This window comes from Ptychodera flava, chromosome 20 (assembly GCF_041260155.1).
Source record: "Ptychodera flava strain L36383 chromosome 20, AS_Pfla_20210202, whole genome shotgun sequence".
NCBI lineage: Eukaryota > Metazoa > Hemichordata > Enteropneusta > Ptychoderidae > Ptychodera > Ptychodera flava.
In genome coordinates, this window is record NC_091947.1 from 8,132,823 (window position 1) to 8,160,818 (window position 27,996).

The 27,996-nt window shown below is 35.9% G+C and overlaps 1 protein-coding gene across 1 annotated transcript; it reads right to left on the reverse strand.

Moving 5' to 3' along the window:
- Positions 1–1,456: 1,456 nt before the first annotated feature.
- On the reverse strand, positions 1,457–27,604 carry LOC139119919 (AT-rich interactive domain-containing protein 5B-like). The gene is made up of 9 exons (XM_070683878.1): positions 27,490–27,604; positions 26,990–27,247; positions 14,853–15,072; positions 10,686–10,925; positions 10,342–10,487; positions 9,602–9,773; positions 8,669–8,819; positions 7,832–8,042; positions 1,457–7,360 (listed from the first exon to the last, which is right to left on the reverse strand). The coding sequence occupies exons 1-9, from the start codon at positions 27,508–27,510 to the stop codon at positions 5,405–5,407; spliced, it is 3,375 nt and encodes a 1,124-aa protein (XP_070539979.1). The 5' UTR covers positions 27,511–27,604; the 3' UTR covers positions 1,457–5,404.
- Between the last annotated feature and the right edge of the window lie 392 nt (positions 27,605–27,996).

The window sequence follows — 27,996 nt, forward strand, 5'->3', positions numbered from 1 at the left end:
ATAAGCTACCAGTGGGTATTTCATCATACCTCAAGGATTTGAACCAGACACTGCAGTTGATACACAGAACAAAAAATACTATAAAAATAGCCAAAGTCACAGCTAATGGAGCTTTAAGACTGGTTAATGCTCAGTGGATGTGAAACTTTGGAAATCACACAATGCAAACTTTACTTTAATTAATACTGATACTGTGATTTCTAAATTGTGCATACTCTAGCAGACCGTGTCACCTGGAAAATATCTGTTATATCAGAGTCTGTATCACTCTTTGTAGATTTCCTCTCTCGCCCTCTCAACACTTTGCTATGGTGCAATATACAGCATCTTGTAAAACATGTTATATACATATATTTAAAAGCTTTGCTATGGGACATTATATATAGAATACATCATGTTTTATAAAACGTGAAGCTGATGATCACAAGAGAGACATTTGTTATGCTAGTATTAAAAATGGTTCACAGCATAAGTAGGTGCTATGTGTGTCCTTGTTTGCTGCTAGTGATGCACCATTCATATAGTTAATACAGTTCTGCTCATAACATATGCGGTTTATTGACACTATGCGAATTGCAGAGACTGCAATTGCTATTATCATAGGACTGTCGTGAGGTTTCTTTACACAACTCATTCAGACAATTAAGTATGTCATTCATCATAAACTTAGCACTATAAGGCTTAAAATGTGATCCTCTCCCAAGGCTATGCTTGTAGAATGTGATCATTACCTGGGGCTAAGTTTGTTAAATCTGATCCTCCCCCTAGAGCAAGTTTGTAAAATGTGACCCTCCCCCAGTTCCTCCGGCCAACCTCCTCATAAAACTGAAGGGTCTCTAACATCTCTTGCTGTGAGAATCGAAAGTCCGTAAAACATGATAAACGTTGATTTCCTGTTCTGAACGGCGTCAAGATTTCTTCCTTCATGTTTTTGTAGCCCGCCCTCTACAGTTTGCCCCTGGTTTACTCGGCCCCAGTGAAACACAAGCGATCAGCACTATGTGAAAACTTGCACATATGGAGCGAGCAGCCCGTCGAGACCGCCAGACGCAGAGGGAAGGGCAAAAACTTGACAAAATTCGCATGAGATAAACCTCCATTTAAGAAATAAGTGCTGTCAGTGTGAAAATTTCCGCAGCATTCCAATGGTTTAAATATCATTTTCTGTGAGCTAACAATTCTCTATTGTCTTTGCACAATTTTTGCAAATTGATGGGGGAGGGAAGGGGGAAATCTGCCTGTCCAATGAAAGCATTGTACTATATTATTGTATCTGCTCTACATTTATGCAGATTCGAGTCTGATTGCGATAACGTTTGTCATCACTACTCCCCCAGTTTTGATGCACTCTGTGTCTTCACTGTGGTCAAACAGAGGTAACCAAAATGACAGCAGTCCACTGGGGACCTTACAACATGATAAAAATACAGTAACAGAGACTACATCCCACTGTGTATTAACTTTTTATAACTTTTATTCTTATATATAAATATTAGATGTATTCAAAAAAATTACAAAAATATGGATGAAGTACATATTAGTCAGGAAGACAGCATAAAAGCATTGAAACGATCAAAAAAACAATGAACAAATGAAAACAGAGTAAAGACTTTGAAGAACATGTTTCTGGTGTTTCATTATGTTTGAAGTTTGGCTTGTACAGATCTGTTGAACAGTAATATGCAGATGGTTGTTGATAGGTCTGATGCTTTGGGTTACTGATAGTGTCAAGCTTGTGCAATGAAGGTACAGAATAATAGTTAAATCATGTTCCAAGTTTGCTTGTCACATGATAGTGCGACCACAAAATTTCTGTTCGACTTCGAAATGTGTATACAACAATGCCCAGAGTGACCAGCGGCCAATGTTACTGAATACATCAATAATTTGACAACAACAGTAAAGTTAGCAGACACATGCCTGTGGTTAAAAGCTTGCTCTTTGGTACACTACTAGTTAATTTGATGATGGTGCATGTTCATAGATTTCTCTTTTTTTGAGATAAAAAATGAGTGATTGTATGCAATCATTGTCGTTTTAAAGACTGAATCTACAAAACACCACATTGAATGTATACAATCATCAAAGGCACTGAAATGAACTTGACTTTAATCTTTGCTGCCTGAATATGAAAAGCTAAGTCTCATATTGGTATGTGGAATTTTTAATTTCTATGTTACGTTGATAGATTCATTCAAGGCACATTTTATAAAATCATCTATTTCACCAAAGACCAACAACATAGTAATTCTGTGATGTATATGCAACCGTGGTTTGTCTGTGGGGTTCATCTGTAAACAGCTCCTGTATTGTAAAGTTTGCAAAGTTCAATCACAAATTTCATGGAGGCACTTGCAGTGGTTAAAGCCCTTGTCACACCTTATTGATGGTTTGGTAGCTACAAAAGTATCATGGACTACATCAAGGGCACTGTTGTGATGACTTTGGAGTAATTCACCACCTTTGATATTCGATTAAGACTTTAACAGAGACACAGCCTACATACATAATAACACTTTATATCATATTGCGAGAGACAGAGTAACAAATCTATTACAAGTAACGTCTTCAAGATCGCATGTGTTTCCATGTAAAGGGTCACTGGAGGTGAAGTTTTCTTCCATGCATTATCTGTGCCTTGAACACCTTGCAAAATAGTGTCTTTGGATGTTTTCTTAAAAAGGGGGCATAATGCAAATTTTTTTTTAGCTTCTAAACAAACATAACCTGTCAAATTAGAGGGATCTACAATGGTACAATAAAGCACAGTATCTCTGGTCCTAATGGTTTTACTGGAATTGTGTGAGGTAGTTTTTACTAATTGGAAACTAAACCAATCTCAAATTGAAGGGATGACGATCAGTAACACACTGCAATGCCTCTACAAGTCTGACTTTTTTTAACCCTGAATGACAATAACTCTGACAGAACACCCTAAATTGCAGAACTCAATCATGAAACAGTTTGAGATCAATAGAATGATATATCAGAGACTGTAAAGAAAGAATTACCCTGATCACCCCCATGCCTTGTAAACAGGACCACAATTACCATTGATAACAATGGGTTTGGACCAAACCATGGTGGTGAAAGGGTTGAATGGTGGAGACGCATGTACACCGCCATAGATCTAGAACTGTAATCGAATAATGCTATGAACTTGGAAGGCTAGCAATTTATAAAGAGAAGCTGATCAGTTTTACACTTAATAAAATACATATAACATAATTGAACAACATTGCAGCATTGTGCAATGGGAGAGTTACGAATAATGGCGTTTTTGCTTTCTAAAGCTGTGCAAAAATGCATGTTGAAACAGAACATGAGAGAATCCTGATGTGTTTCAAATAGGAAAATATAAGCTTAATGTACATGACAGCTGATGTGGTATAGATCATAAAATGCTCCAAACTGCGACCAATCAAAAGTTTGCATATAATGATTTGCATAATTGACAAGTAGGTCATTTGCATAGAGAAGTAGATGACATGTCGAGAAAAACAATCAGCTGGGAATATACGAATATCATATGAAAATATACTTATCAAAAGAAACAAAGACAGGATTAGAAAATACTGATAAATTTCATACAAAGAGTACAAACATAGAGGATATGGTCCCGTTAGTAAAATATTTCTAAACCACCAGTATGTGAGTTATGATAAAAAAACATGGAAATATGGTTTGTTACAAAATTGTACATAATATAATCAACTTTTGAAAAATTTCTCTCACATGATCACTTTGAAGTACAAAATCTTATGAAAATATCTTCAATTTTCAAAAAAAAGCAAAGTCTTTACCACAAATTTATGAAATCCACGCAGTTGTAGACAGATTTGAATACAACCACTTGTGACCCAGTTTTTTACTATCTACATGAAACTATACTATAAATATAAACACTATTTCACCAGAAATGTTATATACTTTTTTAATAATCCAATTTTATATAAAATTGATCCCCTTACTGGATTATGCAAAGTGTGAATATAAAAATTTCAATAACAATATCAGCGCACCTGGCCTGACATTGATGAAATATAAGACTCCCTTACAAAGGAAGATTATGTTTCCTGATCCTACGCAATAAAGTTTTGTGCATGTTTATTTCAGAGTGTCAAAGGTCACTGAAAGGAGGCTTCACCCTGGAAAGACTTTTGAAAATAAACCCATTCATTTTGACCTGCTGCGATTTAAAATAATGATTCACAGACGATCATACAAAAACGAATTGGGTTACCATTGATATCAAATTTACAATGGACACTTAACTTTATCCTGAAATAACATTATCCCCTTTCTCTGGCTGCGGGATGTTTCTCTAGAGAGTGGACTATAATCCTACTGTACAGCTTTCACTGTGACCGGTACACCATATAAGAATTCAGAAAGCAGTTTTCGAATAATTTAACGTTTTGTTCACAAAACTGGGTATCCCTTGCAATTTGGATAAAATTTCCCATGACTTGGACTTTTGAAATTCCTGTGTGATTCTCACTAAATCTGGTTTTCTTAAGCTTCCTGAATTAAGCAGAAGGGTATCAATAAATAAAGTGTATTAAAGGCACTAGGGTAATATTAGAATATTTCCTACACCATACATACGTTCATCCAACTCTATAATTGCACATAATATTTGCATAAATTTACATAATATCATGAGTGACTGTGGTAAGTATGTGTAAAAGTCCATTAGGCATTCTTAATAACCTGTCTGCAAGACTGGACTTTTTAATTGGATATGGCTTATCCGATTGGAAAACTGAAGGTTCATTAGAAAAACGTACGGCTACTGTGGAATTAAGAGTTGTAGCTATCTAAGGGCAGTATTTTGGTGGTAAAATTATAATGATAAAAAAGTGTGATGCAAATTTAACTGCAATGAAGTACAGATTACGACGACAATCTTAGAAGAATTTATCATTTTTTGTCTTGTCACAAAATACTGATTTTATCATTAATCTTGTGAATATAAAGAAAACTTTTATGGCAGCAGAATGATGTTTCTATAAAAAATTTTGACCCTGCTTTAGGTTTTCTGTTATTTACTCTGTGGACTTGGACAGAGATCATGTTACCATGGCAATTGGCAGTTTTCTCTTCAGTGTCAGTTCCTGAAATTGCACTTCTACTTCTCTTTCAATGAATTACTCATGTATCTGGATGACTACTCCGGGGATTAGTAACCAAGATGTTTATTCTTGCTTCTTTCTCCCAGACAAAGCTTGCTCTGGGCGAATGCAGTGAAGCCCCATTCATTTCTACTTCTGTTTAACATGGAATGTTTCAACTGGAATTTATCTCAATCCATGTGCACAAACCTTTCCCTGTGATATCATTTTGGATATCCCACAGTACTCATCAGACAACTCCATTTTGACGGAAGCTAGGGATACCCATATTAGCTGGGATAGACATATGATGGGTGGCTCTCCCTTGAAAGATGTTGACTGGCAAATTGGGCATGTCTGGCAGCCAACTGTTGGGATGCCACAAGCTGTTGGTGCATGAGTTCCTCATAGGCTTGTTGGGTAGCCTGCATATGTGCTCTGGCACCGTACAGATGGGAATGTGCCAGCAGTGCAGAGTGTGGCGAAAGCAGATGGGTTGGGTAGCCCATCTGATACAGCTGGGAATAGTCCAGAATTGATGGAATGTGACCCTTGTTTATGGTTGGAATACTGGGGTTGTAATCTGGAATCATAACATGCGGAATCACAGGTGGAAGTTTGGGATCATATTCCGGAATGGAAACCTGTGCTTGACAGGAACTGGTAGAGCTACGGCCTGTGGAGCTCTCAGTACTCTCAGTTGCTGCGACAGTTGTGTTGATTACTCCTTGTGTGATGGAACCTCTTGCTTCACTTGGTTTCTTTTCGCTGGCTGTATTTTTACTCATACTGTTTTCACTGAGAGGCAGATTGTTTGTCAATAGTACAGCTGTGACGGACTTTGTTGTACGCAAGTCCTTGGGCTCATCAGCTGCGTCAATGCTGACTCTCTCTCCAGCAGAACTGACAGCTCTGGTCTCCTCTCTCTGAATGCCGTCATCTATAGACTTTCGCCGTTTCTTGGGAAGGCTAAGATCAGTAGGCTGGTCCTGATCTGAGACACTGTTGTACCAATTATGGAGAGCACCACCATGGGCAACCCCTGGTGTTCTGTCTTTGCCGGCATCTCCGTGGCGTTCACTGGCAAAATTACAGAATGTTTTCGTGTAATACTGGGCATCCTCCCCTTCTGAATCAAGGCGGCTGCGTTTGCTTTTTTCAAAGTACGGTTCCATCTGTAATTGTCCCAGCTCATGTTTGGTCTGTGCTCTGTCCTCACTTGTACGAGACTGCGAGAAATAGGGGTAGTACGGACTCATGGCCTGAGTCATCTTGTGTGGGTATGTCCTCTTTCTTGGAGTTACCTCTTTGATATCAGAATGTTGGGGGAGATTTAACCTCTCATAGAATGCCCTGTTGATTGCTATCTGATCTTGACTAATATGTCTGAGTATGAGATCAGAGGCTTGTATTGCCTGTGGACCATGGTTACCTTCTTCAACACTCTGTGTTGTAGATTCTGCTGTCTCCTTCAGCTGTGTGCTCTTGGATCTTTGAGTGTGCTGGATTACTGATGGCCGTAAACCAGATGAAGACAGCTGACTGCTGCTGTTGTTGTTGTTGTTGCCGCCACTGCTGTTGTTGCTGCTACTGCTGGCTGCAGTTGACATATTGACAGCTGAAGTCATAGTAGTAAGGTTAAGTGTGTTTGCGCTGGTGGTCGCTGAAGGTTGGGGCACTGGTAAAACAGGTTTCCTAGGCTGAAGAAGAGGTGATCTGCTTCTGGAGCCTGATAGAAATTTCTTTCTGACAAGGGGTGGCATTATGCTCTGTGATGATCTTGTTGGCGCTGGGGTCAAAGTTGAAGATGTGGTTGCAGTGCTTGTCAGACTAAAGGAGTTGATACTGTCGCTTATTTGAGATGGCTCCAGCACTTCCTTTTTGACAGTAAAGTCTGAAGCAGGTGTGACAGTATGACTAGAAACGCTTTTTGGTTGTGCTTTGATGGCTGGGATAGCATCCACTGTAATTGTCTTCTGCACTCGCACCGATGACACACCAGTTGGACTCTGAGCTTTAGCAACTCCGGATCTGCTTAATTGTTGTCCTTCTTTCTTCACAGTCACCATTTCTGGTGGCTCAACTTGAACTTTGACCTCATTTGATGTTGACCCCTTTTTGAAAGTCACCCTTGGTCTGATCATCATTTGGTTTGGGTTATTTTCGTCCTTGGAAATAACCATTCGAAGAGATGATGACTTGTTTTCTTTGTCTTGGATTTTCACCTCTGCTTCAATTGTGTCAGGCTGCAAAGAACAAAATATGATAAAGCATTATGATATATAGTCTGTAACTTACCCGTACATTAACTTTTTTCAAACATTATTCAACCATTTTATCATTTTCAACAGATGATAAAATGTACGGATTTAGCCCACGACACTTAAATCATCAATGAATTATAATACAAAAGCATCTATCTTTCCCACGGCTGTTTTTTTTTTTAGTGATACCTTGCTTGCAGAAAAACAATGATGCACACATCTTTGCACAAACTACCTTCTCATTCATGGAATTTCAATTGCTTGCCACCAGAGGGCTCTGCTCACTAAACAGTGATCTTTCTTACATTTGACTATACAGCCGGAGTTATATTCCACTTTTGAACTTGGATGAATCAGATAGTTGCAAGTCTGTTTGATCGGAGTCTGACAATGGGTTTTCTTCTTCATATGTTATAAAAGTGGAAAAAGAAATCAGTTTGCTAAAATACTAACCGTTTCGTCCTCATTTGTGTCATCAGAGAGCAACTTTTCATCACTGTCCTCATGGTATGCGTAAGGTCCATCGTAGACACTCTGATGAGATCTATGCTTGAAGACGTGATCATGGGGTCTCTTCAAAAGGTGTGGTGAGCGATGTTTAATGGGTGGAGGAGGCGGTTTGTCATCTTCACCTCGCAAGTGTCTTTCGTAAGGCAGTATGAGCCTGTTGGGATAGCAAGCACAGTAACTGAGTATCAAAGTTCATCAGGTGGTCCGTAGGAACGGGAACAGGAAAGTGAAAACGGACGGAAAAGTTGGAGGAGAACAGGAATTGCAGGAAAGAGATGTAGCTGGATGCTGGAAATTTTGTGAGATTTACTGGAAAAATCAAAATGATGATCAATGACATTATCAAACAAGAGATTGCTAATCAGTGTAAGTAAGGATGATCTGAGAAGTCCTATTCCATGTTTTAACCGTTTGAGCACCAGTCAATTTTTGTCACCTTCATAAATTGCATAAATTGTAACTCAGACAATTTTATTCAGATTTTTTCCAGAGTATTGCTCAAAAACTGTAGCCAATAAAAAGTGATATCCATTCAGTGCAACACTGTCAAAAAAATTACGAAGAACTTCATGAAAATTGGTAAAATTTTGAACTAAAATTTTGGTGAGAAAAATTACAGCACTCAAAGGCAAATGCTATGATAGTAACCAAAGATATTACACTAACATGCTGTAGCCAATGATGTATCACAAACAACTTAATCTCACATGGAAAGTAAACACGATTTGAAACAACAGATTTGTATAACGTGAATTATTTCATTATGAATATATTTAATACCTTTCATAGTGTCTTCTGGTACACGTAGCAGCACTTGTACTACCAGGGTTACCTCCAAGTCCATCATAGATGTGTTTCCATAGTTTCCGGTTTGTAACTTTCTCATAACCACCCCACTTTGTAGCCAACTTAAAGAAGTAATACAGGTCAACTGTAAAGAATGAAGAAAAAGAAACCCATCAACACTGTTAACAACCTTAGAGTCCACATATGATGCTATTATGTATGAAATTTTTGTAAGAAGTAAAAAATTTCGCTAAAATATACATTGTGCAGTGTGAAACCAGGAGAAAAACATTTGGATCACATTTTGCATCGTAAGGTTTACAGTATAGAACAGCTGCACCTGTTGGATATTTTAAAATGCTTTCTGTCGGCATCTATCCTTTCATTTGTTTAAAAACTTTGCAGAACTCATTATTCATTGGTCTCACTAAATCAAATTCACATCACAATAAATGTTTACACTCAAAATGCTGGTATTAATTTTGAAAGAGATACAAAGTCTAATTCACCATAAGTCAAACAAAATGGTCGTATAGTAATCTGACAAGTTCTAGTACTTCCTGGAAGAGTGGTATAGAACTGCTTTGAACATATCTGAAGGGAGACCTCTATAGGCAAAACTAGGCCATGTAGCCTGAGGCCGTGTGTAAACAGTAAGTTAGAAGTACCCATCTAAAGTACAATGACAGGCAGTCTTGACAGCAATGGCAATGAAAACAAACACCCATCTCTTGTAGAAATGAAAAATTGCTGTTATACATTTCAAAACAATCACACCTAATCTTCATAACATTTTTTATTCCAAATACAGTGATAAATTCTAAAAGATCACAATGTTTCATTTCCTTGGTTAAGATTATAAAAAAGACAAAATTTGTTATGGTTGTAGTTTAGAAGGAAGAAAATAAACAGTGATGGAAGACTTACTTTGCTTAAAACCCAGATGAGGAATTCTCTCAATGGGAGTATTTCTTTCTCTCATGTACTTGTACAAAGATGCTAAGAACTCTGCTTCTTCTGTATCCTGGCCTTCTTTCTGAGCTTTAGTTTTGATATTTGGTATCAGCAAGCCATCCTTGTAGCAACGTTCATTTTTGCCCTGCAAAGCACAAAGATTTTCATTTGTCACAAGGCACATAAAACAACTGTCGGTGACATAGTGGTAACAAATTACATGTGGTTTGAAATTTTACTGTTTACACCACTGCATTATGGGTTTTTAAATCATTATTAAAGCTGTACACTTGACAAATTTGAAAAAAAAAAAATTAGCTGGATTTAAGTTTCACCATCATGGTTTGGCCAAAACCCATTGTTATCAGTGGTGATTGTGGTATCCATTTATAGGAAATTGGGGTGAGCAGGTTAATAGGGGTAAAACTGACTAGGATAGAAGACATGATCAGGCAGAATTTCATTCCAATGAGAGAACAATCTACTACTCTTGAATTCACTTATTTTATGATATGGTATCAAATTTCATATAACAAAAACTTTGACACGATATTCCAATGTCATTGAAGACTGCAAATATCAAATGACAAATCAGCCATTGCCAAATTCATCTCTGCAAACGCTGCTTTATACAAATCTGTTATTGCACCTAGTTTTGAAATTCCACAGGTCATTACCCCGTTCTTGAGTGTATCTAATTTACCCATGATTACCTTAGGCCCTGGTTTGACCACTGGAGCAGGTGAGGTATGGTCTGAGTCATTGCTGGAGTCTGGGGAACCTGGTGAGGCTGTAGATGCACTTCGCCCAGTTTTGATTTTTAGTTTCTTCTTTCGAGGCCTTCCTTTGAGATTTGGAGCTGCAATGAAGTTAAACAGAGTTAGACAGGCAAAAGCCAATTACTGGTTATTTTGCTAACTGTTTTGTCTTCTTTTTCATTCATTTCTTTTTTCATGAAAAGTGAGAATTAAAGAAGTTGTACTTTTTAGCCATGAGGCTCTTGTTTGTTGTAGCATCCACCAAGTTGTTTCTGTGAAGTGTTAAGTTTTCAACTCACCCATATGTTCACATAATTTTTCATTATCTGGCAGTGTAGGATGGTCAAAGATGTCTTTACAATACAATATCCTGGTATTTGGATGCTTCACTGTGAATCCTCCAAGTGCCATGACCAGCGTATCTCCAAGCCAGTAATCTCTCATGTGCTGAATTCTCTTCAATATGGCCTTGTAACGGCAGTATTTTGGGTAGCTCAGAATAATCACTTTTGTTGAGTTATCGTTGTCAGCATCACAACCTTTTTTGGGTCAAGGGGAAGAGAGAAGTGGACACAGTTAGAAAGGTATCAGACATTGATTACATCAAAAACGTTCACAAATGGAATGTAAATGGCTGTCAAAAATTTATATCACTTTAAAAGACCTGCTGCTTGATTATATGTATCAATCAATAGAAAACAGACAGAAATACAAAACATTTGTATCTTCCTTTCTGTTTTTACTGTAAGATTCTCTATGTTTCCTTTGATAGATCTTGCCAATATTTTCAAATTTCACACTTGATTGACGTGGTTTGTGAAATGCAATTGACCAAGCCGCAGTAGACATTTTGACATTCACAATGCAATGTCACAACCCTTGTACAGTGATACCACTTATAATGATGTGTGCAAAGTATTCTTTCAACACAAAGGGCCCAAGGCTAAGCTTATTTGCACATCAATGGGTTTAAATATCTAGTCTCAGCAACGTGAGATAGTGCACTCTACATGCCGTACTGCAAGACCCACTGACCGCGCATGTTAAATGTTTTATGTACAACTCAAGCATAAAAGCTATTTTTTCAAGTGAATCATAAAGTGCTGAGCAACTGCTGGTTCCTTCACTTCAAGTTGTTGAATACCAATATGAACAAAAAATGCTATCTGCTTTACAATTATTTTTTCGAAAGTGACTTTCACATGCCATTGAAGATTTTGATGTTATATAACAAACAGTGAGAAGGAAATGAGCTGTTCATTCAGAGAGGTTTTGGGTGACATTGATGGTTACCATGCAAAGTAATTTGGAAATGTCTCATGTTTTTTGATAATCCGTGACACACAAAATTCCCCCCACAATTAATAAAGTTTCAAAACATCTTCTAAAGACTCGTATTGACAATTTCCTTTCACATTCTACAAACTTTCAAAAAATTGGAAAAAATACCAATGTTAAAAGAAGCCACTTCAGGTACAAATTTTTAACATATTGTTATACCTAAGTACCTTGGAAAAACCTGTCTGGTTTGAAAATGAAACAACTTTGCTGCTTCATGAAAACTAATTCAAATAAAATAGATCTTTCAAATTTCACAAATAGCTTTTACATTTTCAATACACTGAACAAATACTTATATGGAAATCTAACTTTCAATTTCACTATTATGTCATCAATATTTTCTTACTTAAGGTAGAACGCACCTCGGGGACAGAAATTCAGGCCTTCAAATTTTATCAATTTTCTTCTGACCTACCACTTGTGGGGGCTCATTTTGAAGCTCTTGGCGAAAGAAAAGTTTTCACCGTCTTAGTTTTTCGAAAATCGAAAATTTTATTTTTTCTCATAGAGTTAACACAGGGATGGCGGCCATTTTGGATTTCAAATATCGAGAAATCACAAGTTATTTGTCTCTCTAGTACCAAAGTTTGCACGGTGACCCCTGATTTTTATTCTTGCTTTGGTAAGAGAATGGTTGAAAGTTTCACCGAGGAAAGTTTGAGCAAAAGTTTAAGTCTTTTACTTTCGAGGTGCATATTACCTTAAAAAAAAGAAAAAATACATAATACACAAATTGATTTGTACACAACATCAGCAGATGGGACATTGTGAAGACAAAGATATTTTTATGTGAAAATAGAGTTTAAACTGTGTTTCGCTGTGATTATACCAGACAACAACTTTCTTTAATGTCAGACAGAGAAAAAGAATGAGTCTGAATTACAGCTTCATTATCACTGAATAATGAATAATAAATAAATTTGCATTAAATAGCATCTAGTTTAGCTGGGAAATTTCAAGCCAAAACATTTCTTCACACTAAAAGATAAAATTTATTGCGATATTTTGTTGCTCTCCTAGGACATTCTGCTGATATTTAGAATTATTCTATTTGCGACACTTCATAGTTAATTTTTATCGGCAACACGCTTCTATGAAATACTGGTTCAAGTGGCCACATGTTTCACAGATCAATTATGTAAGTTTAGAGGGACATTAAGACTATGTATGCTTTTTCCAAATAGCTTTAGAGCTATGCCAGTAATGTATGTACACAAAAGCACATGTATGTATATTTATACACATGCACATATATACAAATACAACAAAGAGTTTTCATTTACACAGACACGTAGAAATAGAAACAAACAAAGGGCACACATAACTACAAGGAAACATGTTATACTAAAGTGTACGTGATCAGATATTAATGCATGCATACGCTGTATTAACCAAACCAGTGCATATACAAGTATAATGTAATGCATGTATGTTTACATTCTCATAAAATATTACACCAACATTTATACTTGTGAATAAAACACAGACATACAAACAGACTGGAAAACAGATACAACAGAGAGAAACTGTTGAATTGATCATTTAGACTCTGTCAACAGGAGCCAAGCCTGTCCCCCATTAAAGAAATATGATCCCAAAAATCAAATTGACATAGCAAGCGAACTGCTCTCGACATAATTAGGGCACCGGCAAGTCACCACTGTGAAATATCCGGGTATATTCACACACAACAAGAAACGTAAACACTCTCAAGATTTGAAATAAATCAGTTATTGTCTTGTTTTATCACACAAGGAATTCAAACCATGATGTACAGTGTCATGGAAAGACTCAGTTGCTGAGACGGTGAAATTGAATCCGGTTTTGGAGATTTTTTGTTTTATCCTGCCTGATATGTGACTGCTACTGACTGGAACACTTTCTTTGATTACTGTACCTGTCAATTTCAGAGAAACACAACTCTTAAGAAAATGTAACAGAACACTGAAATTTATATGCGGTCCTCGCTATGTTAATTAGCTGCCACCAGTTGCAATCGACTCCTGCCTTCACAATGGAGGTTGACTTGGTAACTTCTGATTGGATGTCACCATGGAAATAGGAAAATATTTCACAAACACTGTGTCAAGGCTACCCTGTTATGACAATGTCAAAATAAAATGAAAATATAGCGGAGTCGTGGCTGAGTGGGACATCTTATTGACATCTTTTGAGGTGAGGCGGACCTTGAAACTAGTATCCTTGAATTCTGCCCTATGACCTTGACAAAGGGTTAGAGAAAGTAAACTGAGGGATCTGGTGTCATATACCACCACTATTCACTAACATTGGTGTTGAAATATCGATATCATTCAAGTCAATCATGAAAATCAGGTCTACTAGACTGCAAACAAGATGAGGCAATGCAACCTCAATTCTAACTTCTTTTGTTATTAAGTGAGACAGCCTCTCAATATCGAGTGGGCAAGCTTTTGAGGTGGATGAATGCAACAGCCTGAATTGAATGAATCATAAAAATGGCACACTCGAAGAATAAACTTTTCTAAAGTTACTGAAGATAAAGAACCATACAGCATAGGTAATATTCTTTATTGTGTTAATTTCTGAAGATTTAGAGAATATTTTATAAAATTACCAGCAGCCTGAAATGTCTGAGTTTTCAGTGCAGCAGTAGTTTAATACTCAGTATTTAGAGCAAAAATGCAGTGCACCATACCATTTCCCTTAAGGGTTTGGGCTTAAATTGTGTAGCAAGATTAACATCTGCTTGTCTGTTGGGGTGGAAGTTCATCAAAGTTTTGCTGGTCTGAAATATGCTTGATCTATATTATTTTTTGTTCAACTAAAATTTACAAAAATAAAAAGGATATACATTTCTTTCAATCTGAAAAGGAAAAGCTATATGTTGTTAACCTTATACTTGAATTGTGAGATTTCACTTCTCATTTGCTAATTAATTTTAATCATGCAACACATTGATTTGTATCATAGAAAAATAAATTTATTTGCAAATTAATGATTAACGCAAAATAACAAATATTATACTTTCAGCATGCCTAATACTATAAACTTCCGAAGAGTTTGTAACTGCATTGATTTACCCTGACAAGTTGTTTGATATTTTCTATTCAACTGATATCAAAAATGAAAATTGAAATACCTACCGATAAGTTTTCTTTCTTTCTTGATATCTTTGATATTAAGTCTCTCATTGTTTGAAGCGAAAGCCTCCAACAATCCCGTATTCCTGCTAGGATGATCTCCCTTTAAGTCTTTTTCACATATTGCTAATGTGCCTTTATTCCACTCTTTTCCAGATGTTATCCACTCGACGAGATCATCAATCCTCACTATGACCTTTTCCGAGACTGCCAGTACTTCGTCCTAATGAAAGAAAATTAATAATCAGAGATACATTCAATCTTTAAAATAAATCCATGAATATTTACGTAACTAAAGAAGGCCATGTCGTCTTTATTTCTCAATTAAAGTCCAACGAAACTGACCCATAAAAGTACATGATTTGGTGTTGACATTAATCCTTTGAACAAAGAGATTGACCCAAGGAGTTGAAAGTTTCTTCTTTCATTGCAGTATTTTTGTGTCAATAAATTGAAGTTTCTTGACTTTTAAGTTCAGATAAAGCGGAACCTGTCGCATGTGCAAAGCAAATCACTGAAAATTCTACTCAGGTCTCTTAGAAATAAAACAATATCATGTCCTGTCTACTTTTGGAAATGCTATGCTGTTGGGCAGAACACCAGGGAAGTTAGTACAGAAATATCCATTATTTAAACCATGGATGTAAAAAATAGACATCCATGTTTAAACCTAATCAATCTTTTCAAGTGATTTTACTTGCGTCCCTTTTTCAATATATGATGATTTTTTTTTAACAAGTTACCGGTTATTATTTTGGTCTACTGTTGTTGATTTCTTTCCTGTTCTTCAGATGCAGATTTTTCTACAAATTGTTTACGATGGACCCCATTGGTGGATGATATCCTGTCAATAGGGCGGGCTTTGAAAACTGTAATTTTTTTATTCTATTTCAGGTCGGAGTTTGAATGGTGGAGGACTTCCTTTGAAAAGCGCACAACAGTTTACTGTGAGGCACTTGACCCACTCCAACTCTGAAGGCACGTTGCCAAGGATATGAAATTTCACGACGTAAAACAAAATGAAACATGCAAAATAATAGACTCTCTGTTGTTATTTTTTCTAAGTCATACTAATATCTTCCCAGTGAATGGAGACAAATTTGATGTATGATCTTAGTAAACTGAATTACACACTTGATACTCAGAATTTAATCAACATGTCACCCCTATTACCAGTGGGAGTTCCGATCTGCATCAATGTTTGGCAAACTGCCAAGTCGCCTTGTCAAAGTTTTATTTAGAGGCATCGCTTGTGATTTTTTATCAATGTGTTTTCTTGTTCGGATGAGTTAGCTTCTCAAGTGATGAATTTGCATCTTATGTGAAATGTTTTCAAATACAATGCATTTGAAAATTTCTGAGAAAAAATCGCGATGAAAAATGATGATTCACTTCCTGTTGATGGCATGTCATGTCTTTGACCAACGTTGTGATTTGTCATTCAATCTTGTGAAAATTGGATCACAAATTCTCTTACCGTAAATCTAAAATAAATTCTTGAAGAAATGAGCCCTGAAGGCAGAAGACATCAAGAAACAATAGACACTAACAAAATGTTATCAGATTTCACTTAGAAAAAAACTGTCTTGAAATGAGGATTTTTAGCGGAAGTTGATTCCTTTAAAATGTTGGGCTGAGACATCATCAGTTTCAATCCACTGGTGTTGATATCCTTTCTCAATTTCAAAATTCTGTCTACACAGGAAACAGCTCACAAGTCTCAGAAATTTCATATCTGTCAGCATGTGAGCTGTGTCTCAAACAGTAGCACAGAGGGGGGATTTCAAAACAAGTCAGAATTGACAAATTTGGTCTCTGATGAATCACGCGGGTCGTTCTGGAACAAATCGCCAAATATTCTTATATTACCTACAGAGCATGCATACAAGATGTTTGTGGGTAAAATTCTGCTAAAGACATACGTATATAATGTCAACAGGGCAAGTTTATGGGTCTATGGCTTTTATCTGAAGGGTATAATTCTATGAGCTATTCTTCTGGACTTGTTTTGTAGTACTGATTGAGCGTGAGTGAGTGAGCGAGCTAGCTAGACTGCCCCAAAGAAAATTGCCACTTTTTGGGCGTAGTGTTCGACACAAAAAAAAACCACATTTGAACCTTCAGGGTAAACCACCTTGCTGGAACAAACTTTTCAAGAAGAACATCACAGATGTTCTTTCAGAGGTGGAAATACTTAACAAAACATTTTGAGAAATTCTTTTGTTTGATGGGTTTTCTGGAAATAAGAGTGGGTGGATTGAGTATTGTTAAGGAAACTACTAGGTGCTTCTGTTTCCTGTCTCTCCGTGTGACTCTGATTTTAAGTGTCATCAAAATCAAATAAAGGCCACTCCAGATGGCGTCAGACATTTATGACTAAGAGATTTTTATTGTGTAAAAATCAAAGCATCAAAAAACTTGTACTGAATTTCTAGAATTATATGAATCCACGAAATCACTGAGTGATCAGCTGCCAGGATTACCAGTATCACATATCTATTATCATGTATTCCATTTTGTGCAGGAAAATAATTTAGTTTGGGAGAGAAGAAAATTTGAAAAATATTGCTGTTCTTTTTCAAGTGTCTTGTGTGCTAACTCTTTAATTCCTTTCAACATGTTCAATCTAATCAACAGATTGCTATCAAAAGGGAATTACATTAGAAACAGCTGTATCGAGGCGGTAAATACTTTACGGACCCGCTGTTAAACTGAAAGGTAAGAAGTGCAGACAAAAAAAATTTGTTTATTTGTCCAATCCTTCAGTGGCATGGTCAAACACGGTCATTGATAAAAATGGCCTAGCAATGTGAGCGATAACATCAAGCTTTAAAATTATTAATCTGTCGAACAATACACAACAGTGCCACAAATTACATAAAAGACAGCCAAGACAGCAGTATTGCATTTAGAGTGTAAAGTCTGCATATAGCTTATCAGCTTAATCATTTAAAGTCTTCGCATAAATCTCGGCTTGTTCCATGACCTCTGACCTTTACCTACCATGGCGATATACAGTCTGCAGATTTTAAAGTACCAGCCATTTTGTTCAATAAATAAATAATTCATTTCAACCCCAGTGATTTTTTAACATTTAAGAGAAACACCCGCTCTTGCAGATGTACACTTCCATTCAAATGAGATTTATAGCTTGCATCAAGTAAAACTAAGTTCTGAGAGATAAATCTAAAAATAAAAATATAATGAAGAACTGGAAAACCCCATTCAGTAAAAGCCTACAAAACGTTTTGAAACAAACACTTCAATGGTTCTAGTGACAGCCTATTCATCACATATATATTGACATATACTGACAGTATGTATGTATACTTCATTGTGTATGACTAATATCTTCAAATAGTCATCATTAAAAAAAAAAAAAGAAAAAAAAAAAAGAAAAAAAAATGTTATATAACATGACTTTCACTGCATGTAATTCACATCAGAGACCTAAATCTCTGTAATATGAGACAACTCTTTACATTAGTCATTTACAGGAAATTAAAAATAGCTATCATATTGAAGGTTTGACACTGTGACAGAAATTGGTCTCCCACACATAATGGAAGCCCTTTGTGGTATCGGGGATGTTTCCCTTTTCTCTTCAAAGTTTAATTTCAGTATGTTTTTAAATTAAGCATGTTGATGATAACACAAATACTTCATGGGAAGGTCAGCTGGATATTTTGTTGAGTCTTTCTTGGGTGATTTATTTGAAAGTCTTCAATCAACACACTGTCAAATATACAAGCAGCTGGATTTCATATATTCCACAGTCTGTACATATTAATTCAGTGTTCCAATTTTTCATCAAGGCCAATCACGTACTTTAATTATTTGGCCTCCACTGTAATTAATTTTTTAAAAAGATATTCTATACACTGTTAGGAAAATATGGTAATGAAATAATCCAACTGTAAATAAATAGTGAATAGTTAAATTTGAATAATTGTTATGGTTGCTGTTCCTGCCCAATGAATTCAGTGTATTTTTTTTGCAAGGAGGGGAGAACTTTAGTCTATACATCAAATAGATGATATTTTTTTGTTTTGTGTGCTTGTTATGGTCCAATTAACCATTGAATATTCCACTTCAGTGACTTCTACCACTTTCTTTTCAATTCTTTTCACAGTTAATCATGGTTTATTCTGATTTCCCAGGGCCAACCCTTCCTTTATTGCCTATCTTGACAATCGCAAGGTCATTTCCAACAAGTAATTGATGCACTCTAACTCGAACTCTGCCCATCTTCCGGTTGCTCGACAATCCTTCTGCTGAGGATGTGAGGGGTCAAAGGTCGCAACTTCAGGGGTCACTATACAACCCTGAGATAATAATTCAGTTGCAAATCCTGTTCATGCCGCCAGGCTACAGGAATTTAGTCCAAATAATTTCACAAGAAAATATTTTTTGAAGTGAAGGTAGCCAATGTCAAGGCTTGACTGTAATATTTTGTATTGAAGTGAACAAGTACTAGGTTATTTTTAAATGATTTAAAAATAGCTCAGGTTTTATAATGTGGTGTACAAGATGAAATATTATGGCATCGTTTAAGATTGCGTTTGTTGTATCGACTTACTGTGCCCTTGGTATGGATAGTCCAATGAAAATATATCAAAGTTCAGGATGAATTTTTGTGCAAATAACAGTTTTGCTGTTATTGATTAATACGGCATGTAATCGGAAAGGTGACACTTGACCCTTGAGACTAACTTAAATATTAACAGGCTCACATTTCAGGCAAAATACTCTAACAGTATTCAGCTCTTTGCCATCTAAATATATAAACAACTCAAACATTTTTCAAAATTGAGGATATGCTCAGGTTACACTGTCTTGATTGAAACAAAATGTGCTTGGTGAAAACATTGTGAATGTAATTCTAGGCCTATACAACAGCACAGAAATTTAAAACTGCAAGGAACTATGATGTTTTGAAAAATTTCTCTGATAACATTGTAATTTCATCTAGGAAGAATCATAATTTAATGTGGCATAGTTAACTGTGTGAGAGCACAGCTTGTCTTTGCACATAAAATGCATGAGGGCTTTGTTTAACTTGATTTTGGTTTTACAATTTTAGAAGTGCTACAGTGGAATTGGTTTGACTTCAGTTAAAATACTGAAAATAATGATCAGAAATTATTTGTACAATATAAAAAACATTTTATTATTGGTTAAAGGTGACAACACATGTGAAATTTGAGAGCAAGCAGTGACTTCTAAAACATGATTTTATCAACTAACGATGATTCTGTTTTGTTACCATTTTGACAAATATAGCTGATCATAGGTCAGCGCTAGGGTACAGTGTAACAAACATTTACACTACTTGTAAACTAGTCATAATTTGACGATAAAATTCAACTCAATTCAACATCTTCCGGTGGGCAAACATAACCTTGCATAAAATGCCATTCCATGAACTAATGAATATTCATGAGGAGAGATCACAAGATGACCATTATTGAGAGGTTGAATTGTTTGTACGTCACCTTGCATATTAACCATGAACTTTCCGATGAATGTCACAATGTCAGGACTACAGTTGCATTAAAATTTGCAATCTTCTGATTAAAACGACGTAGGCAATTCATAGATTCAATTTAACTGTGTATAAAATTTCTTGACTGAAGACCACCATATACACATGTAACTGAATTTATCTATTAAAATCAAATGTACCAACCAGATATTTCACTAAAAAAAATCATATTTAAATCATGAAGAGAAATATTACTTAGGACCAGAATGTAAAATGCAATTACTCTCTTCTGAAAGCGAATATTTATTTTTGTGGAATTTCTGCCGTATCAGAGAGGAAAGTGATGGAATGCAAAGTGGATGAGAAACAGTAACATCAAATTCCACCAAATGAAAACTGTTCAGAAATATTTGTATAGATGGGAGAAGGTTATGTGAAAACAACCTCTACTGTTGGTCTTGCCTGATTTATGGTTCCTCAGCTGTCAAACAGTCCAGACATCATTTCTTAGGTTTCTGCTACTTCAAGTCCTTGACACAAGACTTTCCCGCCAAATTTATATCCACCATTTTTGAAGTCCTTTTGTGAGGCTAAATGCTGATTTTGATTAAACTTGTATGTCTATTTAATACCTCTGTAAATTCCTCATTAATTTCAGTCCTTCAACTGATGTGATGAGCATGATTGAGAAAATAATTTGCATTTAAATAATTTTGCTTCTAATCTTAAAACAAAAGCCAAGTATTCAAGATCGCCATGATGTAATCACTTTCTCTAAATTTGAAATCTGTATTTTTCACAGCTTCAGCTTTTATAAATTTTATCACAGAAAATCTGTGGAGTTCCTTTATGGGTTTTCACACCATTCTTAAAATTTGGGTGGTGTTTATACACATTTGACATGTTACAGATTTTGTCCGCTTGATTGGAGATGTTTTCAGTGGACCACAGCAAGTGTACTGAATGACATTCAAAGACATATTGTTGAAGGTCTATAGTGCTTTGAAGGGTCAATAGAACGCACCCTCCCTTAATGTCACTTTTGAGAGAAGATTCATTGCAGCTTGAAAGAAGCTTCCATTTCCAAAGAAGTGAACAAACAATGTTGATTGATTACTAGATACCGGCCAAGAGAGCTGTTAATTACAGACAAACCAAGAACAGGAATAAGATCTCAAAACAACAATGCCCGGTAATTTACATACCCATTTATACAATACTTTAATTAAACAGGCTTTTGACTAGAATCTTTGCTCTACCCTCATACCAATGGTTTGGACCCATTTGTCTTCAATAAACAATTAGTTAAAACCACATGCATAGATCAATACAGTAGAATAAACACCAACTATGCTAAAAAATTCCTCCAACATTTAACCTTAATCTTCCGCAAATCAAAAATGAAAATTTCATAACATTTATGTCAAAAAAAATTTGACTTGGATGTCAAACTCATATTATAGATCATTCTTTGTAATTTCTTTTTAACTATCACAGTTAATATTACTCTGAAAAAACAGGAAATTTTAAAAGTGATTTTGTTTGAAGAAGAATTTCTTTTCATTTCTTTGCAAAGCCAGTAATAAAACTTTTACAGAGATTTTAATGGGATCTTTTATCTTTATTTGACAATCTTTGGTTCCTAGGCAATGTATTCAACTGTTGACCTAAAATAAAAACCCCAGCAACACCCAGATATTTTCATTTGACATCAACAGATCTTGAAGGGGACTGAGAGAGGACTCTGGGATTTGCGCATTTCGCCATACATCCCTTTGCTTGCATTTAACTTTTCACGGTCTCCAGTGATGCGTGGCCAGTATTCAACTGTTCCCTTGTGTTCAGTACTTACTTCAGAAAATCCACCAATCAGCGGATGCATTTGCGGGGCCTTCTTGTCAACAAACACAAAGGACTTAGGTGACATAACTATACCTTTCAAAAGGTGCACTGACACTGGGCAAATAAAACCAATAATAGGCCATACAATCCTTTACATTTTACAATCTAGAAAACATGTTGGTAAAAATGGTGAAAAAGAAATACATTTGCACTCTGCAACAAAAACATATCTACACTGTTGTAAAATTCAACTGAACGGTAACATATTCTCCATAATGTTTTTGCTGAAGCAGGGCAGCAAACTTTTCACTTTTTATCGACTCGATCAAGTTTCCTTCCATAGTGTCATTATGTGCAGCATATTATTGGATGGTTAACAATGGAACATACTATTACATTGAAGGGGTAGGCAGGATCCAAAATTCATGATGACACAATATCATTTGATCAAAAATTCTCATTTTTAGTGCCACGGCAAATTTTGTGAATAATATGAACAAAAGTTGAACAAATTTACTGAATATTCTAAATGCATGCTTGACAGCTGAATTGATTAAATATTTCTATCGAAAATGAATGTTTCTCTAAACTTTCACATTGTCCCCTCAAAGGAGCAACCTCCTTCCCTCTACTGTAATGGTACAGCCTGTTAAGTTGATATTCAGTAAATATTGCCCCTGTACAGTTCTTCTGCTAGAATTTCTTGACAAACTTACAGAGCAACTGTTTACCATAAATTTCATTCCTAATATTTAGATAGAGTTGGCCTATAGGGTAGAACTGACAGGATGTGACGAACAGCGATAAATTGGAAAATTGCGTAAATTTGCCAAATAATCCATATACACTGTAAATTCAACTGTTAAAAACCAATTTATTTTACACATATCCAGTACAAAAAACCCAACAAAACATAAAAGCTAAATTGAGAAGTGTTTAAGTTATAGTATATGTGGTGGCTGAAAGATTTCATTTCAAGCACCCCCCAATTGAACAAACATCCATAATGCCATTGATTTGCATATGAATAGATTTCCTTCACAACTGGACAGGGATTGTAAAATTTGTGTGACTCTTAAAAAGAAATCAATTGGGGACATTTAAATTATTTATCAAGAAACAACTACTTCTCTGGTGTTGCCTTCTGAAGCTGATAACTTAATGTTGAAGATCAATACCGAGGAAGGAAAAATTAACGAGTATAAAAGTGCTATTTAGCAATTAAATGGAATATCTGTTCATTTCACAATGCACATCCACCCACAGTCAAGAAGGAGCCCATTACTTGGTTAGCGTACCCCTCTCATTAATAGTGATTCGACAAAATGCCTGCTAAAGTCAAACAAAATCCTAATTTTCTTGCAATGATGAATGAATATGAAATACACAATCCTTTTTTTTATTTCACACTTCCTGAAGAGCAATTTGACAAAATCTGAAATTTGATGTCCAACAAGCTAACGAAAATGTAAAAGTCTCATTTTAAGTGTGGTTCGAAACACTTCCACAAGTTTCTCAATGTAACTTCCACAATGCAGGTTGCCAAAGGATATTAAAGCTGTCAGTCCTACTGGGAGATGAAAGTCTTTCTTTTTTAAATAGATTGTAGCTAGCTCTCTCTGGACGCTAACTCTGACTGGGTCAAAGCACTGGGTAGAACACCTATTTAAAATGCAAACAGTTACAAAACAACTGAAGGGCCAGAATTACCATACAAATGACAATTTACAATGTTCCAACATTTACAATAATAACTTGCTCACACAACCAATGTGTGAAGTTATCCTTATTAGTGGGGAGTTATTTTTTTTTCTCTTATCATCATCAGATTTATTGGCTCTGGAGATTGAATATCAATACGTGAATGCAAACATCACAAAGGTCATTCCGATTTTCTGTCTTATATCAGGTGTGTTAATCTGACAGATACGTTTTAAAATTCCTTTGTAATTCAATCTTAATTGGGACAATGAATACAATTCCTTTCCAAGTTTCCACAACAACAAAATTCACTTGAAATGCAAACAGCTCGTAGGGCGCATGAACTTCAGATAGCTGGGTCATTTTCATTGAAGAATGACAATTCATATCAGCATAGATTATTTATACAATGTTTATCACACACTAGAGAACATGTCAGAAGTCTGTTGTTAATAGACTGCAGTGAACGGCGTTCCAAATACTGGCCACAAATTATGCGAAACAATTCAAAACTGCCTTCCCCTGGAAATTACAAACACATTTGAAATAAACATGTGTTGGAAATTGTCCAGGGATGGTTAATGCACTTGGTTTTCTTTGCACACAAATACTGGTTTGCTGAACACCGACAGGAAATTATGAAATATGACGACAATATGAGGGAAGGTTATCTTATATCTTTGCATGGTGACACCGGCATTTCTATCATTAGCTTTTAATTTTTAACTATTTGAATACAACCTTATCTTAACTCTTACAGCATCTTTTATCACTCACCATATATTCAGGCTGGGGAAATTTTATCACATGCATTTCAAACTAAAAATCTTTTGGCATTATTTCTAATTCTCAAAATGATTACCTTGCAAATGGTCAGAAATTTGTAGTGTTGCTTATGCCTTTTTTTAGGTCAATAGCATTGGTGCAAACATGGGGGTATTTTGCGATCTGACAATTCTGTGTACACAGCTAATATATTACACGACCCCTGCCAAGGAAAGGTCACTTCAGAATTGGAGCGAATAATACATAATATTATTATTTAACTTTTTACAGATTGTTTCGATGAGACATAATTCATAAGGCAATGGAAATGATTAATTCAATTTGAAATTCATGTAACACAGGATGTTTAAAGTAGCATTCTGCAACTATTTTAGTTGTAATGGTCATGTAGTCTGATATAAATAATGGAAGCCTAATTTACAAGGAGTGCAGTTGGCAGCAATGGCTCTGGTCAATTAATCACACAAGTTTTTTAATATCAGAGGACTTTAAATGGTCCTGTAATCATGTATGTAAATTTATCAAGTTGATATATATATATGTGTGCACACAAACCATCCATAAATTCCAACACATGAACATTGTAATTACACATAAGCAGTTGTCGAACCTGTTAATTTTTTAGAAAATCTTCGAAAATCAGCTTTTTAAAATTTTAACCCTCTTTTACGAGGGATTCTGCACTACTATTTATCTGTGTCAATGTTGGTAAGTCACCAGAAGTGCTCTAAGCTGGCATGACTGAACACGGCATGCATACATTACCAGAGAGAGATGTTCTGATAAAAAGTCAGCCTTAAAAACCCATTTATTTACACCTTCGAATTATGACATGGTATGTACGGGGAAAAGAAGGCGATCCAGTTTTTCAAATATATATTGAAAAATTTCAATTCTGCACCGTGTAAATTGCAGCAACGTCAACCTGCAAAACTGTGTGTCATATCAACTTCATAAATAAGTCATACACAGTAGGCAAATAAAACATGGGGTCTGTTCCAATTTTTACGAGCCAAGCTCTAATATATTAAGTAGAACCTGCCAAATTTGAACATAACTTCGTCTGCAACAAGTTCCCTGTTCGAAACTCCAATATTAGGTTTCCTTCTAATTAATTCAGTATGCCTGGAAATGGAAATTGAGTTTTTTAAGATATTCCTGCGTTTCGTGTCACTTGTTTTTTTTTCTTTTTGGAGTTACATTCACAAAAGTTCAATGTGTTATAGATTTGTTTCATTCAAGTGGATCCTAGGAGTTGTTAATCCTTTATTCTGGCCTTTTGTGTGGACTGTGCTACCAATGAAAAGACATATGAGTCTTTGCCAACCATCGCTCCTAATTGGAACAAAATAATCTTTCCCAATGTATTTATGCAAAATTATTAAATCTATATTAAATACAGCATTTTCTCGTATAATTTGTGATCAACTCACAGGCGATTGGCGACAAGGGAAAATATAAGGCCGTCGCTGAACAACAGGAAATCAATGTCCCACCAGCCTTGGAAAATCTAATAGCGGGGCTATAAAGAGTCGATACAATGGAGAGCGTACAATCTTCAGTTTCAGTCTTTTGTTGCGACACCCTGTCCGTAAGAGAATAAATATCCGCACAAATATAACCATCGGAGTGCCCCCGTCAATATAAACTGGAAGCGTTGCCCAGCTTCGGTTGAAAACGCCAATGACATAACAGATTCTGTTAATTATGTTGAGAGCGCGGCTACCGATTAAATTGGTATCTGTGCCACTCGTGGGGTGTCAACTTCTGTGAAGGAATTCTCGCATTTGTTTGTTTTGAAATTTGTCAATTCTGCCTGGGCAGCAAAGTCTTCCCGCCACTCGGTAATGTGGTAATACGGCGCCGATATTAAATTTGAATATTTGGTGAAAAATAGCTGTCCGAAATGTGGAATAACAGTTGTCTCGCCAAAACGGGTCATCGCTCACACAGCCATTGAAAGCCCTATGAATATTGTATACGTTTTCGTTTCAATGACAGCCCACTCCCGCTTACGCCGTGCTTCAATAATGTCGAAATACAAAATATAAATTCAGGACTTCACAGTTCATCAAAATTAGATCAGCTTGTTAAGCTTTACAGAAATTTACAAAATTTGACTTTGGCCGACGAGAAAATGGAACAAGAACGCAAAGTGCATTGAGTGTATTTTAATTTGTGCAGCGCCTTTAGTGATTCAGCGAGGTGTAAACAAACATAATCCAAGTTTTTTAAATACGCTGATACAGGAAACGTCAAATTCCGCTCGAATTTTAACACCAGACAAACCCAAATCTCTGAATTTATTGAGGAATATTATCCCTACCTCGCCATAGCACTCTGTTCTCCCTTCCGGTGTGTCTTCGGGAAGGAAATATAATCTTGAACTCGATAAAAGTTGTCCATTATTCGACTTGTCTTCCCAGAGTAGCTGGATCTCGCATATACAAATAGGGTCTTCGTCTGAACATCTTACGAAGAAAAATTCGCCGAGGGACAAAATTTTCCATTTTCCTTCTGCGTAATATTTGAAACCTTTGTAGAAAATATAAGGACCATGCTGACCACACGGCGCTCCGACCCACTGTAAGAAAACCATGTTATATTATTTTAAAGAGCCGATCCGCGTATGTAAGAAAATGTAGCAAATAAAACACGCCAGCGAGACTGGAAAGGTCACACTCTTATTGAGTAAATCATAAGTTATACACGGTTAAAAATAACAACAAAAATGCCCGCGAGTTTGAGAAGAATTTTCTCCCTTTGTCAGCGAGATGATTTGGTCAATAAATCTGAAAAATAGAAATATTTTGGGGTTGACAGTACCTGTATCCCGTGCTGGTCCATTGTAAATGTACAGAATATAATCTGATAAACGAGAGGTGCACTCAATGCCTCTTGTTGATTCAAATCAGGTGACGTCACGGTGTTAACATAATTACACACCTCATTAGCATACTTCATAAATAATTCATAACATAGTCAACAACATGTGTCAATCACTCCTGAAGAAAGTCAACAAGTGACCGAAATGTTTGACACCAGAGTATCATGTTTTCGAATCTGTTATGGTAAAAGAGGAGGGCAAAAATTTTGGTAGCAAAAATAAATGTACGTCACTCGTTTGTAACTTTAACGAATATACTTTGTTATTGCGACTGATATCATAAGATTGATAACAAATATATTTTAATCCATTACATTTTTATCTTTAGTAGTCGTTACAATAATATTTTGCCAGGGATTTCTTGTCAAATTGTCGTTTGGGATAAATGAAATATACTTTACTACACGTACATGCAAGCTTGAGTAAACAAAATGCAATGCCATGCG